At 43.4% G+C, this 19641-nt stretch overlaps 1 protein-coding gene across 1 annotated transcript; it reads right to left on the reverse strand.

The window, feature by feature from the left end:
• Nucleotides 1-2064: 2064 nt before the first annotated feature.
• Nucleotides 2065-18663, reverse strand: CYP27C1 (cytochrome P450 family 27 subfamily C member 1). Its single transcript, XM_072417954.1, has 9 exons — nucleotides 18395-18663; nucleotides 11360-11550; nucleotides 11029-11228; nucleotides 10284-10493; nucleotides 9817-9980; nucleotides 7561-7727; nucleotides 6963-7041; nucleotides 5711-5914; nucleotides 2065-5285 (listed from the first exon to the last, which is right to left on the reverse strand). Exons 1-9 carry the CDS (start codon nucleotides 18647-18649, stop codon nucleotides 5169-5171), a joined length of 1587 nt encoding a protein of 528 aa, XP_072274055.1. The 5' UTR covers nucleotides 18650-18663; the 3' UTR covers nucleotides 2065-5168.
• Nucleotides 18664-19641: the final 978 nt, after the last annotated feature.

Genomic DNA, 19641 nt, shown 5'->3' on the forward strand with positions numbered 1-19641 from the left:
AGGGGGCTAGATGATGTTGGAAGTCCTGAAGGTGGGACTGGAGGGGCAGATTTAGGGGAGAGGAGGCGGGAAGGACAAGTTAATTGGAGAAGGGGCCGAAGGGGCGGATTTGACAGTGGGGAGGCCAGAGGTACAGATTTAATGGAGGAGAGGCCCGATGGGCAGATTTAATTATAGTCTTGGCACCAAGGTCATACTTTGTCACCCACAAACAAGAGTAGTCATTTATTTTTTTGAAAACATTTTTAGGGTGTTTGTTTTAAAAATAAAAAAAATAAATGAAAGTTTTGTTCCCATGTTGATTAATGGTGAATACCAATTTTTACCCAGAGTTTTATCATAAAGGCCATGCAGCCCCATTGTGCACACCAGGGGCCACCCCAGTCAGGAATTCACGCTGTGATCTGCGTACATCGCATGGTGACAGCTCCACGCCGGGCCCCTCTTACCGATCGGAAAGCATGTCCATATAGGCACATGGCTGGGCTCTCCGGGGGCCGGGGAAAGTTTTTGGCTTCTATCAGACAGCAATAATAACGTCTTCTCGATTATACAGAGAAATTCATCAACTTTTACAGCGGAGATGTCACATACACACAGGATTCACATAGATAAATATTTCAGGGTCGTGTCTAACGTCGAATTTGGATAAAATCTGTCATCATACAGTAAGAACATTGGGGCCCCTTTAACCTCTAACACACATGGTCTTGGTTTAAAGAGAATAGATTCATTAAAGGAGGATGTGAATCAAAAAATGAATGTTATCAGGACAGCTAGAAATATTAATTGCACCTAAAACTAAACTAGACCTATATATCTAACCATGCCTGTACCCCCTCCCCCTCATCACTTCCCACCAAGCGAAGAATACCCTTGTCGATCACATGACCTCTCCCCCAGGAAGGCCTTCATGAATGTCTCTCTTACGTCAGAAACGGTTGACTGCTGTCAAGTGACCCGCGTGTCTTTTTATTTTAAATACTAAACAGACTTGCAAAATTGTAAAAAAAACAATTTATTAAATGTTCAAATTATAATAAAAACTATGGGCCTCCCTGAGCTTCATAGGCCCCGGAGCGATGTACCGGCTGCATCCCCCCCCACGTCCTCGGGCCTGGCTGCCATTGGCACCCGATTCTCTCCATGGGGTTGGGTCTTTGGCCATCTTAAGTGGTTGTGCCTGGATGGCATAATATTCATTCAGTCCTGGAGAAGGCCACAATACCCAGCATATCCCTGGCAGAGCACACTGAGCCAGACATGCTCAGGTATTTTTTAAAAGATGGCAGCAATCAGGCAGGGAAATGCCTTTTATTGCAGGGACCATGTCTGGCCCTTTCTACAATAAAGACGGGCCCGATTGCAGATTTTAAGACATTTCAAAAACTCATGCAGCGTTTGTTTAATATTCAAAAAAGTGAGGGTGCCTAGGCCCTCCAGCTTTGTATCTCCAAGGTGAGATCTAAGGCACTGCTGTCCAAAAGCTTCTTACATTTATTCCAGAACAGTCTCGCTCACCTCAATCTGACATGTGTACAGCAGTCCCTGACATCATTCATCTATTCACCACAGGTTCCTCGCACTCATCCTGTACCCTCTCCTTTCCATGGATCAGAATGGCTGGGTGCATTCATCGGTCACTGGAAACAATCTTAAAAGGTAATTTCAAGCAACAATCCTCTGACATACATGAGACCTCTTTACGAGGTTATAGGCTGAGTACACACGTAAAATTGACATCGCTGGAAACAATAATTCATGATCGTTTCCAATGGCAGAGGAACAAATAGGAGCTGTGCACACAGCAATATTCTGCTCCATGGCGGGGGAAAGGGGGAGGACAAGCGAGTATGCAGCAATTAAAAATGTGCAGCACACAGTGGGAGTAAAATCCTAAAAAGAAATAAAAAAAAATAAAAAAAAGCCCCCCCCCCCAAATATCTATACTTCCCCAAGCATAGACACCCCATCCATTCCTATTTGGGTTTGGTGATACAGTGGAATCCACAGCCCCTCTGTACTTCCAGACCATGAATCCAGAATCAGACAAAACAATTCCAATAAATATTTTATTGTTTATCAGTTACAAAATGACAACACTAAAAACAAAAATATTTTTATCCTAGTAACTCAAAAATACAAAATAGCACAATAAAAAGAAAAAAAATGTAACATTACTAAACAATGACCGATTCTTGTTCTGCTTGGATTTTATACATAAATAAAAATGCAACATTGGTAGAGAAGCAATTCAAGTATGTATAAAATACTGATAAATCCCACATTCACCCAGTTTCTAAAAAACACAACTCAAAAACAGGGGAATGTAATCCCAAATCTGGACAGGCGTGACTATCTCACATTACTGATCCTCCAGTCATTTTTATTCTCCGCTTTTTACAGAGGAGATAAAATCCGACAGCCAAAAGCAGCACTGCATTGTTAAAATTCTTTAAAACTTTTTCCTCTCCTTTAAGTGGAGCCGTGTTTACATTCCTGGATGATCTGCTGGGATGTCAGATTTATAGTGAACAATGGCAAATTTACAACAGAGATTAATAAACTCATTCCAGAAGGTAGAAGAGAGCTTAGCGCAGTCACTGGCAGTAATTAAATTACAGATATGTGCAGCCAGAAGATGGGGTATTTATGGCAAAAACACACCCAGTCATGAGTTACCCTACTTATGCATGCATCTCGGGAGAAAGATCTTGGCCCTCACGTTGAGCTGGGTAGGCATGAGTAAGCATTTGCTGCTAGGTGAAGATAAGATTGGGAATGCTCTTGCCCCTAGGGTGAGATTGAGTAAGCCTTTGACACTAGGTTTGGACAAGCTCTTGCCTCGAAGGGTGAGCTAGGGTTGGATTGGGTAAGCATTTGCCACTCAGTGAAGATCAGATTGGGCAAGCTCTTGGCCCTGAGGATGAGTTAGGTTTGACTCGAGTAAGCATTTGCTGCTTGGTGAAGCTAGGGCTGGGGAAGCTCTTGGCTAGGGTTGGATAAGCATTTGCCGCTTTGTGAAGCTAGGGTTGGGCAAGCTCATGACCCCTAGGGTGAGTTAAGGTTGACTTGGCTATAGTTTGCTGCTAGCTTAAGCAAGCCCTTGACCCTCAGGTTTACCTAGGGTTGACTTGAGTAAGCATTTGCCAGCAAAGTAAGCTATAGTTAGGCGAGCTCTTGCCCCTTAGGGTGAGCTAGGGTTGGATTGGGTAAGCATTTGACGCTTGGGGAAGCTAAGGCTGGGCAAGCTCTTGCCTCTTAGGGTGAGCTAGGGTAATTATTTGCTGCTTGGCAAGACTAGAGTTGGGCAAGCTCTTGGACCTCAGGGTGAGCTTCTGCTGCTAGGTAAAGCTAGGGTTGGGGGAGCTCTTGCCCCCTAGGTTGGAGGAGGGGGGGGGGATTACAAAGCAACTGAACCACATCTTTTGATCAAGTGCCAAGAGACAGACTGGTTGTTGGTTGGACCATTGGCTGCTGTACAATCAAACCAGGCCATTAAAAATTGTAAGAGGAATGTAAAGTTACACTTTAATGATAAACATTAAAAAAATCAGTTTGATGTAAATATTCCTTTATATGTTAAAAACACTTTATATAATTTACCATAACATATGTACATGGTGACAGCCATATTTTTACAACCTAAAACTAGGCTACCTGCTTCTCAGTGGCACACAGAACAAGAGATTTCCTATGAAGCTTCTTCTAGCAACCATTGTGAGCTGCTAGGTATTTGCACCAAGCCAATAGGAGCTCCCTCTACAGGCAAATCTAGGAGTCTCAAATAGTTTGAGTCAGAGCATAAAAATGCAACGGTCCATGTGCACTGGCCATGAAAGAATAATGTTGGGCACCAACACAGTCCTCCTTTAAAGAATTATTTGTTCCCTGGCTTTTATGAGTTGCTGACCCCATATAAAGATGAGGGATGCCCATGTTCTATTCTTAATATGCAATAATACCTCATTGGGAATACAATATATTTCACCAATCAACTCTGCATAAAGGTTTACAGCCATCTTTGTCCCAAAGTTATGCAGAAATGCCAAAGCCTTGGTTTGGGGATGGGGGATTATTTCTAGTTATATTTCCAACCCAACCCCCAGCCACATCCAAAGACACATTGGAACAGTAAGCAAGGGTACATAATAAATGCAGATGCAAACCTAATTAACAAAATGCATAAGAGTGCCACCTCGCCCCTGCACCCCTAAGAACAGCTACTTGCCTGGCAGCCATGTTGATCTGATAGCTTTAGGAATCGGACAGCAGGGAAACTGGAGGTCTGCAGTGGTCTACTCAGTACAGGATAGGTTAAAAAAGGTTAGGGAAAGGGTTAGACCTCAGGACCTCCTTTCCAGGTACCCCCATGTGTCATGAAAAGGCATTAGAGTGGCATGTGCCAGGATGTGGCTGGCGTTGTCATATACAAAAATACTTATGCTCTAAAAAAATGGAATTCACACAAAGGGCCTATCATCTCCCTCCCCCAATTCCAAACCCATTAAAAAATTCACCAACCAACAAAGGTGCAATCATTGGATAATTTGTCATCGTTGATGGGTGCCAATCAGGACGATCCACATTCTGGAAAGGTCTCAATCTCTTGGTTTTATATTCTAAAACGTAGATTTATTTTTTTTAAAAATTGGAGAATCAAGATCTCTTCGTAACCATTGCTAAGTAGAATCTCATTACAGGTGCCCAAGGGTTATATGAAGCCTGTGGTCCAATTCCCCATGAGCATCCAATAGACTTTACACAGAACAATTTTAAAATCCAGTAAAAGTATAAGGCACAGTGTTCAGATTTGGAACAAAGGATGGCCTTTGGCACTAGAGCTGTGAAAGAACTACAAGTCCCAGCTGACTACCAAAGAACCCTTTGGGCTCCACAAACCATCTCCAGTGGGTGAGTAGCAATACACAAGGTTTCCTTCAGATTCCTTTTTGCCGTTCAGTCCTCTATCTTATTCATACAGTACAAGAAAAAGTGCAAGGTAGTGTGTTGCATTTCACAATCTACTGCTATCCCTACGTCATACAGACAACGTCCTGTACAAGTCACGTTGACCTTAAAATAATTCTAAATAAAAATAAGTCCTTTATATAGAGTGTTGGGGTCCTTCAGTAGATGTTAGAGATCCGAACGCAATTATTTCACCCTCATTGGCGGTCCACATAGCGTACGTTGATGACCCCTGAAGGGCACAGAAGTCCATGTGTTTTGGGGAGAACAGTCTGGGTCTTGGGGGAAGTTTGGATTTCAAATTTTTGAAGCAACTGTGGGTGGAAAAAAAGAGGGCAAATATAAAGTTAGAATTTGTTGAGCGCCAATGGGCAGCATTACAGGTTTTCTATGGGCTTAGTCACAAGACCACCATTGGAGTACATGGAGGAAAAATGCATGCATGTTGCAATTTTTTGCACTGCACAAACACATCAATGTGAAGTGGAAAAAACACCCCAATGGGCACAAAACTCCACTAGTGTGAATAAGCTCCCAGACTTACAACCTTGGCAAGGAGAAATCAGATATGGTAATCTATACAAGTATTTATTTACACATTTTCTAAATACTCCCATCACACACACACACACAAATAGATGGTGTTACCGTTTGGCACCCTCGTGCATATCATCTAAGCAGGCACAGCAAATCAACATGGAGTGGAAGCAATGTTGTCTCAAAATTAACCCAAATTTACCCGAATTAGTGCCAAGTGGATCTCCAGCTCTGCCACCCTCCTTCCGATACAGCTTCGGATTCCGTAACCAAAGGGAATGGAACCAAAGTTTTCAACTCTGTCCAGGTGTCCGTGCCGCAGCCAGCGCTCTGGGCGGAAGTCTTCTGCCGCCTTGAAATATTCCTGGTCGTAGGATGTGGAGTAATGGCACAACGCCAGCTGGGTCTGATCAGAGAGAGACATGGAAAATACAAAATAAAATATGTTCTGAACACAGAAAACGGGGTGAAGGGATACAGATTGTAGAGGTGTGAAAGTATCGAATTAATCATCCTTAGGAAAAGAAACTCAAGCATGGCCAACCTATAGGCCATCAGTGAAGAACTACAGGTCCTAGATACTGTGCTCCAATTAGAACCCCTTCACCAACCCAACAATTAAAAGAAATGCCTGAAAAACCCATTTTATCTATCCCAAATGTGTTATATATGTGATATCTGGGTGTAAATGTGATAAATGATTAATGTCAGGGTGTGGTTGCAAATGGGATCCATTGGGAACAAAGCCCAGTCACAAGACTCTGTACTGCATGCCTTTCTATGTCATTGGTTTGTAAGTGATAAACGAAGAATTGGTACAGAAGGTTTGTTTTTTTATACGATACGATACAAATATGTGCTACAGGGTGGTTATTCTCGGAGGTGTTTATAAAATAGAACATGAATTGGCATTGTTGGGATATTGATCCAAGTGGAACAAAATAATTCATTTAGCATAAAAGAATGTTCTGAGAGCCCAATATTGGGGGTACAGTGTTGGCCAGAACTTCAGGGGGGGTGCTCATTTCAGATTGCAAGATATAGCCAGGCACAGAGGAACGTGAATACCTAGAGAAGTCACCAGAAGGAAGTCCCAATTCCCTTATATACATAGTGACCCCTCTAGAGATATCCCCCAAATTCTAAGAGAGGAATCGGATTCCCCTAGATTGATTATTAGTTATACCTTCCTAAATATTTTGTCTTCAGTTTTGGAGATATCACTGAAAATACAGAACAAGTACAGATCCTGGTAACAAAAATGAGGGATAAACATATCGGGAGAGACTGCAGAAACTTAATATGTACAGAGGCAACATGACTGAAGCCTTTAAATACACATAGGGTGTGAAAAAGGGTCAAGAGGGCAGAGTCAACATACGGTCAATAACAAGGGGCAAAAACTCAAAAGGGAATAATTTATAGAATAACTATAAAAATGTATGACCACTTACCCCCTTTGGAATTAAATATCCACCCAGAACAAGATCATCCTGGGTAACTCGACCATTTCCAGGCAACACTGGGAACAACCTATCAAAACACAGAAAAATATTTGTATGCTGCAATGCACTCATGTAATCACTAGAGAATGCAAATTGCTAGAAGACAGACAACCCCTGCATAAAATCTAAGGGGCAGCACAGATGTCTCCTATATGGGGGGATGTTCTAGCATTCATGCAGATTGTATTCCCACCAGGGGATCAAGTTATTAGATGTGGAGAGAAGTCATTGACCCTTTACACTGGCCTCAGTATACGTCACTGGGAATGGTGAAAATTCTCCCCAGCAGCCCTTGGACCAGGTGTGGTTTGAACCGAAGTAGTCCAAAACATGAACGTCTATAGGGTACAAGTACAAATCAAAACTAAGAGATCTCAGATCATTCACAGAAAATGAAACAACAGATATGGAAGTCACTGATAAAATTTTTCTTTTATCCGACTTTCCTCTCCAAATGTAATTTTAATGTTTTTTTTATCAAACGTAATTCCGTGTATTATTCCCGGTACGCATTCCATCCAGAACACCATGACTCTTATTAGCGTACCTGAGGGTCTCCTTCAAAACAGCTCTGATTAAAGGAAGTTTCGGCACATCCTCGGCATGGGGAACGGTGTCCTTCCCGAGATTCTGGACGATCTGATTGTACACCGTCTGCTGCACCTGAGGGTTCTTCGCCAAGAGGTAAGTGGCCCAGGACAGCGTGAAAGAGGTCTAAGAAGACAATGTGTACAGAAAAAGAATTGAGCAAACAGAAGATATGAGAACAAAACTTCCCAAATACAAGGTAAATTTAAAAGATAAACCCCTGGAAATACAGGGACATTTCAATTACAAGAATTGAAGAAGAATAAAACCTTTGTTGAACAAGTGAAATGGTCCACTGGTGTATTTGTTAAGGGGAAAATGTTAGTTCTCCCCTCCCTTTAAAACACACCAGCCTCACTCTTGTACAGTTGTGCCAACTCCTCCTCCGGACAGAGATCACTTACTCCCGATTTCCTTGCACACTAAGCTTTGTGCAATGTACATTAGAGCCTGCAGCAAGTCATAGCCCACCATATTTCCTAGCTAGAGGTTATCTATTATGATTTCACACTTTTCTGCCCAACTTGACTGTCCCTAACCCACCCCTTTCACTCATTAGATTTCAATTCCTCTCAACGCAAAGACTCACACTCTCATGTGCACATTACTACAGCTTCTTGAAAGTCAAAAACAAAGATTTGTGATAAACCCTTTATTTATTTTTTTTACCAATGTCAATTGTATTTTAATAAAGGGTAGAGAAGGATTCCAGCAGGGCAAAATATTAGCAGACTGAACTTCAGCATTGAATCAAACCAGGCAATGTTTTATAATACTGCATAGTAGAACCAAATAATACTCATTGCTGCAATTTCAGCATTGACCACTAGATGGCCCTATAATGCTGCCACATGTCAGGCTAGGTCTCATGCAGACTTATTTCAGCAATTTAATATTCAGGATGGATTGTAGATGTGTATATATTCTAGTAGCATCTAATTAAATTATTAATAAAACAGTCCCTGCCATCATTGAATAATAATATTTGAGAATATCCATCAGGCTTTTTTTATAATTTTACACCACCATCCCTGGAGTCTGCAGATATATAGCTTTGATCTGATTTTTGAAAATGCCAGCCCTGGTGTCAGTTTATAGTCAGCTGGAGGCTTCTTTATTCCTGCACACAACATCAGAGCTTCAGCTGACAACTATACATTTTTTTTCTTGATTGTACGTGAATCAGAACCAACTGTTTTCTCAGCGTCAAAATACCCATTCATCCTGCCTCTGAAGTCTACCTATTGCAGCTTCTGGGGCAAGTTTGATAAGGATGCTGTAGGGCTTCCAAATTCAGGGCAGAGTTGGTGGTGTCTGCATGGAGTGGGATGGGGAGATGTTGCAAGGGGTGTGGTGGTCAGCATTGTCAACGCCAATATGCCTGTAGCTTGTCAATCAGCACCTGGCCACACCCAGTCCTGCCCACTGCTTTCTTGATTGGCTGCATGGACTGCTGCTGATCCCCTCCCACCGTGATATGCAGTGTCTGTGGGGGGAGAGCATGAGATGTCAATAAAGGCAAGGAATCTCAGAAATGTGTGAGATATAATAAGTCATAATGAAAGTGAGAGCAGGTATGGCTTGCTGCATGCAGAAGTCTTTTGTATTGTTCTGGGAATCACCCATTACAGTATAGGTTAAGTGGCTGCCATATTTAATTTGCTAGCCAGTCACCATGATCATGAGCACACAGACACCAGAAGAAGAAAAATCTCCATTGTTCCATATAGATGAAATTTACCTTTAATGTGAAACTCTACCCCCACCCTTGCTCATACTAGGAAGGATGAGGCTTTCCAAGGTCCTAAACTCTTAGGATCCTCTACAAGTGAGTGACAATGTACACTATAGAAATACATGGCAAACCAACAGAGGAATCATCCTAGGGCAGATCTGTAAAAACAAGAAATGAAAAGGAAGAGGGTGGGGAGGGAATTCTGACACCGATTGGTGGGGGGGGGTTTAACGAGGCAAGTAACATCCGGGCTGCAATTTAAAACCCAGCCACAATGCACAAGGTGGATTTCCACCTTTAATAGAGTTTTACATGGCACTGCAGCTAGGAAATGACTGACAGAAACCGTTGAAGAAGGAATCATTTATAAATAGAGCCTGTAGTGTTTTACAGTCATGGCTTGCATGCCCCCCCCCCTTCCCCAGGAGAAGAGCATATTATAAAAACAGGTATGGCATCATTTCAGAGTTTCCATCTTACCGTGTCAACACCGGCCAGGAGCATCTCCGTCATGTTGGCGTACAGCTCCTCCAAGGTCAGTTCCTTGCTGATCAGAATTGCAGTCAGGAGACCACCCCGCACCTCCTCTCCGCGATCTAGACAGGCCTGAATCTCCCGAAGCTTGTCGTCCACGTGGATCTGACCTGCGGATTCAAAAAGAATGTTAATCATGTGGAATTGTACAGATGGGAAATATGGGATGATGAAGGACTCAACCAAATCAATACCAGGCAAAGGCAGAGGGAGGGCAGTCAGGCAAAGACGGTGAAAGCTCTATTTTTTGGAATGGAGCTTCTAAAAAGCTCTTTTGACAATAGTAACCAATTAAAAAATGTCTTATTGTACTCACAAAGCAAAAATAGTGAACACCAGTTCACCTCCTGGTCACCTTTCATATTGTAGGAAAAGCAAACCACATTTCATGGCACCACTACCAATATACTTACTGAACTTGAAGAGCCCATCCCAGGATCGACAGAATTCCCTCCAGGGTTTCGGAATGAATGGACGCAGCCACTTGGGAATGGCCCCAGCGTACATGGTCGTCTTGAACATACTGAACATCAGCTCCAGAGCTTCTATGTACTCTAACGTCTCCTTGGGTACCTCATTCTGCAGACATCCCAGCCGACATTCGTATATTATGGTGGCTACAGCTAATTGGAAAACAGAGAGAAACAAATATTGAAAGGAAACCACACCATTCAAAATGTCATTTTAATTAGAAGAGCAGCAAATTGAACGATTCATCAGCTCCTTATATTGCTCACAATGCAGCATCCACAAGACAGGGGGTGACGTTACCCCATGACTCCCCAAATTAAGGTCTTCACGCATTGCATTATAAAGTACTCATTTGTTTTAGAAGGAGGCAGCATTTATTCATTTTATTTTAATTAATGGAGTTGCCAGCATTCAACAGTGGTCACATGACCACTCTCAATAGTTCCCAATTGTCAATGGGACCAAAGCGATAGGCTTGAGAGTGAGCAGCCAGGTGAAGTCTCTGCAGCTTTTTTAGTCATATCCATGCTAGGGTAAATTTATAAACAGATTGGAAAGCGGATACATATCTATCCATGCATTCTTTGATCAGTGTGACATCAATATTATTTATTTTCATACATTTCGTAAATTTAACCAACAAAAACCAAAATGAATTATATTTAGAATACAGAGATTTCCACAAACCTTCCATGGAATATTTGAAGTAAAGGTCATTGACATTGGTCACAGTTTCGCCATCCTCTTCACAGCTGCGGAGGGTTTGGATCCTCTTAATCAAGTCATCGATCACCTCGTTCACCCCTCCCGAGTACACAAAGACATCCTTGGGTCTCAGGATTTTCTGACGTAGGACACTTCTCATGGCCAACCACTTCTTTCCTTCCCTGCACAGAGAAGATTTGAACAATCTTTATGACAAAAGCGCAGAGTGATGGGACCAATGAGCCATTAACTGCTGTTTGATGTCTTCGAAGTCCTCATTCACCCTGACCCCAGGACTGTACATGATACTCACGCAGATATAAGGCCTGTGGATCGCCCCCTAAGGTCTCGATATTCCTGCCAGGACTCCATATTGGCTCTCTGTGGCGCCTCCCTCTCAGCACGCAGAACCTGGGCGATCATGTCGCGATCGGCAATGGAAACCACAAACTGTGGGCCGAAGTGGGACTTGAAAATCCGACCATATTCACGGATGTGTTTTTGCTGAAATAACAAAAAGTGAAATGAACAACAGATGAATTCTGCATTGTTGGAGAATGATCACTGGATAGGCTCTGGACATGGACAGGTCTTTTCCAACCAAAGCTGACTTACATATCCCAAACATGATCAGATGATATAAAACCCAGACACAAATTAAAAATGTATCTAAATACGCTTTTTATTCACCTAAAACCACAGTCATGTGACACTCCAGTCCCCATTCATATATATATATATATATATATATATATATATATATATATATATATATACACATACACATACACACACACACACAAGGGATGGTGGTCTTCCTTTGGAGGCTTCTATTGACTATCCAGCGGCAGAGACCTCTTAGCATCCAGCGCCAGGGGTCCCTTTAACATCCACATAACATAGGTGCTGCAAAAAGGCCAATGGGGCTGCCAGGGACTGACCTGACAGGGAAATCTGCAGCACTGGATTGGCAGTCCAAAACATAACCAGAAAAAAAGTGCAGGATGGATTAGTGGGGGATTTATTATTTGCCATAAAAGGGTCTTTCAATGTAATGTTTTCTAATCATCTGTAATGTTTCTTTTAGTTCACTATAGAAGACCCAGAATTTTTTCTAGGACAGCCAATCCTTCCTAGAACAATATAGCCCTCCTCTCATCCAGGGTAGGCTGTTTGTGTTGGCCCAGCACCTTTGATCCTCCCCTATATTATCTGGCTGCTTGGGGGTGGGAGTAGCAAAGGGGAATATTATAGAGGGACAGCGCCAAGTCTGCTGACATCACATCCAAGATGGCAGAACCAGCAGAATTCTCTGGCCATTCGGATGCTTATGCCAAGGAGGCTTTTACAGATCAATAACATGCACAAAATAGATTGAATACACAATTTGATTTTTAATAGAATGAATGGTCTGGTGACAGACTTTGGAAAGCAACACTACTACTTTAAGTTTTAATGAGAAAATGGTTAAAATCCATTTTGTATTGAATCAGTCCTAGTGGCAACAGTCATCAGGACAAATAATGAGGGTTAGTGCCCCCAGCACAAACAGCAATATAAACCTGCAGATGTTTAACACAACAATCAAGGCTTTAATACATTTAATACATGCAGGACAAACTCATTTTTCTTGGAGTTGCAATACTCTGCAAACTGTCCGGCAGGGGGCACCGTCTCTCTGGTGCTCCATGCACACTGCAGGGCAGCAGCTGCCTGTCACAGGTGTATGAGCAGCAGGCAGTAGGGAGGAGGGGGGGATGACTGGAGAATTGCTAGACACACTAGACTGTGTTGTCTACAACACAGCAATTGCATTTCCTGTCTACACCAAATGCCAAAGCCATGTCCTGAAATCAAATTTCTTTTTTTGGTACATGTAGAGAATAATAAATAGGAAATTATTCCATTACAGATCCTGGTCCCTGCGACCTGAACACAATGCACTTTGCTTGCACCGTGGTGTTAAAGCCCCCTTGGATTGTCTACCATTACGCCAGAATTTTCCACCCCCTAAATCACTGCTGAGTCCTGTAGGGACATAGGGCTTGGTGTTTAGTTGGTAAGGTGGGGGTGGGAATACAGAAATCCTGCACACACCACACCTGAACCTGCATCTTTGGTCTGCGTCAGGTACCTAAAAAACAAAGTCACCAGATAACAGAAATGTCGTGCTGCATGAGGGATACAGACAATTGCCAATGGGTTCCCTAAATCTTTGTGGCAGATCTCCTAGCTTCCCAAATCAGCTCCACCTAGGTGCCCAATTGTTGGCCATGTCCTTCTCTGGTTAAGGATGATGGCCAGGGACTAGCATTTTCGGAAGGGTAGCTACAGCAGCCTTCACCTTTGTTCAATGGACAGTTCCTTTACCCTTCTTCTGTAGAATATAAAGATAGTCAGAGCCTCATTGTGCTTTTATAATCTGTTATAGAAGCTTGGGATCCCCCAAGATTCGCCACTAGACATGGGGCTCTGAACTAAGTAGCAGCTTTGGCCCAATAGCCCTTGTATTGGTGGACAAAAGAAACCTCCCCGTTTTATTAGTCTGTAATGGTATGGTCCACCAGCTGCAAAGTACTTCACCCTCTCCAGTAAGGAGGAACAGCTCTTACCATTAGCACCAATTTTCTGGCTTACTGCAGAATATGAAAAGAATATAGCTGGGGCCCCTGAACACCTACTGGGCCATAAATTTATACCAATGGTTGCCTTACATCTTTGACCATCACCCTTTTGAATATTCCCCAATGACACTTACATGGAGAGAACATTACTTGTCCAACCAGCAAACACTGTTCTCATGGGAGGATTAAACTACCGTATTAAATTCCTTCCAGTTATACGTTTTCTTTCCTTTACGATTAGAACGCTAGGCATCTCGGCAGCTGCTTGGCTGAGAGCCCATGAAACATGAACACTGGTGAAACAAGACAGAGGGAGAGAGAAAAGTCCTGCTGCTTAGTCACCATGTCGGCAACAAATTTATTCAGTTTTGGAGAAGGCAGCCCTCTAAAAATGACCAATCTGTCCCAAGATCAAAAAGGAACACATTACATAAAGGAACCACCAATTACAAACCAGGGGAACCTTCTGGGTTTGGGGAATGTCTCAGAATCAAAGCCGGCTGCTCAGGCTACACATTTTAGAGGGTCAGTGCACCAAAAATGAGATTTTTGTTGTATTTGGTGCCTGGTGGGCTGAGTCAGTCTCCTGGCATTTTTTATATTTTGGATATTTGAAAAGCGAGATGTCTCTGCCATAGATCCCGGCTGTGTTCCTGTCCCCCTGGAAATTCAGTACAAGGATAGTAAAAGCCCTTTATAATGGGCACAGCAGGTGTACAAACCCAGAACTGGGCATATGAAAGAGGAACTGGGCATGGGTGTACAATCCCAGGAAATTCACATAGGGAGGAGAAGAGTTCCTCGTATTGGGAACAGCAGGGGTAGGGACTTGGAAACATGGCACAGAGATGGCAGGAGCCACAGGTTTAAAACCCAGGAACTCAGCATAAAGAATAAACCCTGATAATAGGAAACACATGTGAACAGACATGGGAACAGGTATGCTGGAAACTACCCATTGGCACAGTGGGTGTACAAACCAAGGAACTCAGCATACAGACAACAACAACAGGGGTAAGGACACTGAAACATTGCACAGGGATGGTGGGAGCCACCCATAATTGGTACAGCAGGTATACAAGCCCATGTATACCTGTGCATATTATGTGCCCAGACCTGGGAACTCAGCACAAGGGAGGCAAAAGCCACACATAATGGGAAGATCAGGTTTAAAAACCCAGGATCTCAGGATAGAGAACCCCCCCCCCTCATATAAGGTACAGCAGGGGTAAGGAATAACAAACATGGCACAGGGATGGTAGGAGCCACCCATAATCGGCGCAGAAGATACACAAACCCAGGAACTCTGTATAGGGAGGGGAAGAACCCCTTCACTTTGGGCAAAGAGGGGGTATGATTTTGGGAACTCGGGTATGCTGTTGGCCACCCATAATGGATGCAGCAGGTGTCCAGACCTAGAAAGAAGAATCATCTGTCATATTGGGTACAGCGGGGGTAAGGACCTGGAAACATGACAGGGATGGTAGGAGCCACCCATAATTGGAACCAATGTACAATCCCAGAAATCTTAACAATAAAATCCCTGTAAAGACAGAAGAGGTTGCAAGCTTAACACTACAGCAGCTACCAAAATCTTGAAAAGTTGCTGCAGCCCAGAACACAGATTTCCTTTTCCAACAAATTTGCTGGAGTGTAATGAGAAGGATTAATGCCTAGGATTTGGTGTTGGAGCAGGAGGAGATCACATACTTTTCTTCTTCAGGATACATATCAGTTTATATTAAAGGATCAGAATACAGAAGCTATAGGTACCCTTCTGCCCTCCCCATGGAACTGTACAGTTGTTAGATTGGGAGTCCTATGTACCAGGCACTTGCATGAGGCTGTAGAGAATGCTAGTGTTGCAGCTACAGACCTATTGGACCCAGTGTGGAATTTGGACCTGGGTATCCATCGTTCCGTTTCCTTGATGGTCCTCTAGCTAAAGATCTATGGGCCCCCAATATTCATTTTTGACAGAGCTCCTGCCATTGAAGGCAAACTAACCCAACCGTCTTCTCCCTTTCAAATCTACCCTTCAAATGCGGCCACCCATTTATCAGAGCCCTCCCACCCTGCAGCCCCCTATTTTCATGCAAGTCCCCCCCCCCCATTCTTCCAAAGTACAACAGTGAGCATTAAAAAGGACCCTTATAGGCCCACTAGAATAAGGGCCCCAGACTCCATCAAGACCTTTGCAACTGCTGCTCCTACACTACACCATTGTGGGAAGCGTAGACACCAGTTGCTGAATTTAAATATTTGGTCACATTTAAATATAAATTTATTATATCTGTTTAGCGTTTAGAATTTGGGACTCCGTACACTGGGCCACACACAGAGCAATGGTAGATCTGCCAGTGATGTGACCAACTAGTTAATTTACTAAAGGAGTACAGGCCCTTGCCTGGAATAATTCACATAGCAAAGTGAATGTGGGTAAAATTCACGTTGCAAAGAAAACCCAATCACATGCAAGGAAATCTAAAGAACAAGATTTTTCCCTACCAGTGATTGGATGTCAGCAGAGCGTCATTTCATTAACTTTGCTAAGTGATCAGCTGATATAATTCACCCCTCATTATGCCTGGGGTAGGAGCCCCGATATGAGTTTTTCAAATTAACTCTACAAATAGAATTTGTCAGTATTTCCCACATTAATAATACAAATTAACATTTCATCCTGGAAGCAGGGAATGGAAATGAATAAAAATCTTCATGTGAAGCCAAGACAGAGAAATTAGCATGGCCATAGTTTAATCTCGGCTTGTTGTCGCTTGTTTACAAAGTATCGGATTCGGCTGTATTTATGAAGCAATTAGCGGGAATTAGGCAGCTTTTCCGAAGCCATTAAATCCCCCCCTAGCTTCAGAGTGCACAGCGCTGGTGTGAATGGGAGTCCTGGATATTTCTTTAAGGTGCCCAAAAGGCAAATACAACCACACATTGCATCTTAGTGGTCCTTGTGAAGGCTGCATTGTTTTTTTTGTATTTCAAAGTAACTCTAAGCACTTGGCCCATATTTCTAATTGAGAGATCTTTCTGCTTTCCTCTCCAGTAAGCAAGCTCTCAGTGTTGAAGCAACCACAGGGGTAAATCTGAATGCAATCTCTGATTTATTCCCTTTGCTTCCATGATGATTACACTTTGAGAGCCACCAGCTTGCAAACTGCACGGCCGCTGGCTCCCAATCCCGGCCATTGATCATGCATTGTACTGGATGATGTCAGAGCGGAGAGCAAACAAGGAGCATGGTGGGTTCAGGGTAGCAACCCCATGAAGAAGAAGCCTGAGGGAATGAGGATTAAGGCAAGATCATCTGCTTCATTCATTGTCCCCCTAGACAAAGAAGTAGTAAACCCTTGCAGTGAGGGGTCCTCCTTCCTTTTCATGGTATCACAGTTGTCACCCACCTTGGACACCTATTCTAATAAAATCTAGAGATTCTTTCTGACTTCCTGTTGCATTTCCAGGACAGGAAATGAAGGGAAATTCCTCCCAATAGGACATCGACCACCAAACATAACTGGGAAGGGTTCATATTAAAAGGGAAAGGGCAGCAAAATCCTGTTAAAAGGTTCAGAGGCAGTGTTTCATCCGCTTTTTTTTTTTTGCAGTTGTGTTTGATCAGCAAATGCAGCATTTGACAGGAACATCCAAAAAGAAAAAAGCGCTTTACACTACAACAATGTGAAACGTATAAAACACATGAATTCCCCAGCAGATTCCGAGGCAGCGATGGTCTGAACATCTGTCTGGCCAGCATTGCATCACCAATTTATATGCAATCCGATCAGCCCACGCTGAAACCAGGCACATGAAATATTTGAGCCTACGCGCTTTTAATCCCAAAGCGTGTGTTAAAAAGAATTCTAGAAAAAGCAAAGCATGTGAAAAGATCACAAAATGACTGTGAAAGTCACAGATTTCCAGGGAAAACATTCCCCACACATTCATCATTCCCAACACATTCATCATTCCCAACTGAAAAAAAAACACTGCCAGAATCTCAGCTGGAGCCTCAGATGTGAGCTCAAGCCCCACCCACTGCACACGAGTGGGGCGTGGGGTGCGGACAGGCCCCGCCCCTCGGTTGTATAACTTTGTATGAGAACACGTGGAGAGCAAGGAGTTATTAGAGAAATCTGAAATGTTTAACCCCTGCGGTGCCCGGTGCCTGGCACTGCCTAACTCCTGCCCTCCCCGCTTACATTTCACAGCTTCGGATTCTAATAAAAGGGAAGAGAAGTCATTGGAAGCCTGAGAATTTCCTACAATTTTGTTTTATTATATTTATCAAAAAAATGTGTGATTGGGTGAGACAAAGCCCCAAAATTAAACTTGCCAGCAGACAGCATGTTTTACACAGACCAATAAATCTGATCCCTTTACTTATAACCATTCCCCCTCAAATAGGCATCAATGCCCCTCTTTTTGTTACTCCAATAATTGCCCCAGCACTCAATATTTGTTTACTCCAGTATCACCCCCATTCAATCCTTCTTTGCCCCTGAATCACTCTATTACTAACCCAGCATCAACTCCTTCCTTTATTGCTGCAGTATCACACCTTCCTCAAATCTTAATACCCAGCCTTCAACCTACTGTCTAGAAATAACCCCATGATAGCAGTACCCTCTAGAGGCGCCAATATGTGATACCCCACCCAGATGCATTGATGCCCCATCACAATATTATACCCCCACCACCTGCCCCAGTCCTACCTGGATCTCATGAATGCGGCCGAATCCATCCCTCCAGAAGAACTCCACCAGGTTGCTGAAAGTGCCGGGTCCTGGCATTTCTTTCAGGCTCTTAGGGGCAGCAGCAGCCCCCTCCCGGGGTAATGTTCTCTGCCCCTCTACCACCCCAGCAGCCCAGAGTCCTGTGAGCCTGTGCACCCCTCTCCGCCAGCTCCCCATCATCTCACAGTCCAGCAGAACCCGAGCTCTATGCCCCAGCAAAGCCATCATCATCATCCTCCTCCCCAGTCCCTGCTAAACCAGAACCAGCACTGCTTCCTGGCTGCTGGGGCATCAGCTTACACCTTTATCCAGTCTGCCTCCCTCCTCCCCTGGAGGCTGGAGCAAGGGGTGGTGGTCACAGAGCTGCAATCAATGGCTTCATGTGTTCAATCAAAAAAAAAAGGGGTAAGTATAAACCCCCCTACTCTGCACATGGCACCCCTGCCTCCTCCTCTTCACCTAGCAGGGCATTGCCAGCTGTTAACCCCTTGAGGGCTCTATGTCTTAAAAAATAAACTTTTAACCTTGAACTTGTCTCCTTTCCCCCCAAGCAAAATCAGTTCTCTTTGTTTTCAGCCTTAATTGTCTGTATTAACCCTTTCATGGTCAGATCAAACCGTGCATGGTAAAAAAGAAAAAATTCAGGGCTCGTTCACACTTGCGTCGCCTTGCGGTCGAAGAAAAACGCACGTGTTGCAAATTGTATTGTTTTTAAAACTTGCTTTGTTGTGCTATATGTATAAAATCAATTGCTGCAGGATGCATTGTCCCCGCAATGCCTGGACACAGCAGTGCTTTAGTATGGCGGGGCAAGCGCGGTCGCCATTCATCTTGCCATTGGATGAGCCATTACCGCACACGGTGTCAGCAACAAAAAATGAACAGGGGCAGACCGACCGCTTTTTCTTTTTCTTTTTTTTTTTGCTATTGCTTGTTTATGTTTCTTAGGGAAAATTATCCTCTGATAAATACAGAGTGGGTCCAGCATTGGCAATCACCATTCATCTCACTATTGGATTCATTTTTGGGAGAAGCCTTTACTGCACACAGGTTTCAACAACAAAAAAATAAAAAGGGGCTGACCGACCGCTTGTTCTATTTTTTGTTCTGCCATCGCTCTTTAAGGTTTCTATAATAATGCACTTAGGGAAAATTATCCTCAAATACAGAGGAGTGGTCCAGCATTGGCCAGAACCGTTTATTCCAAATGAGTGCAAAAGGAGTAA

The sequence above is a fragment of the Pyxicephalus adspersus genome, chromosome 7 (genome assembly GCF_032062135.1).
Source record: "Pyxicephalus adspersus chromosome 7, UCB_Pads_2.0, whole genome shotgun sequence".
Taxonomy (NCBI): Eukaryota; Metazoa; Chordata; class Amphibia; order Anura; family Pyxicephalidae; genus Pyxicephalus; species Pyxicephalus adspersus.

Excerpts from the sequence above, each read along its gene's own strand:
- CYP27C1 (XM_072417954.1), bottom strand. The coding sequence starts at position 18,649 with ATGATGATGATGGCTTTGCTGGGGCATAGAGCTCGGGTTCTGCTGGAC. Across the intron at positions 7,042-7,560 it reads GTTTTGAAGGAGACCCTCAG|GTTGTTCCCAGTGTTGCCTG; the intron begins GTACGCTAATAA and ends GTGTTTTGATAG. Across the intron at positions 5,915-6,962 it reads GATATTTAATTCCAAAGGGG|ACCCAGCTGGCGTTGTGCCA; the intron begins GTAAGTGGTCAT and ends CTCTCTGATCAG.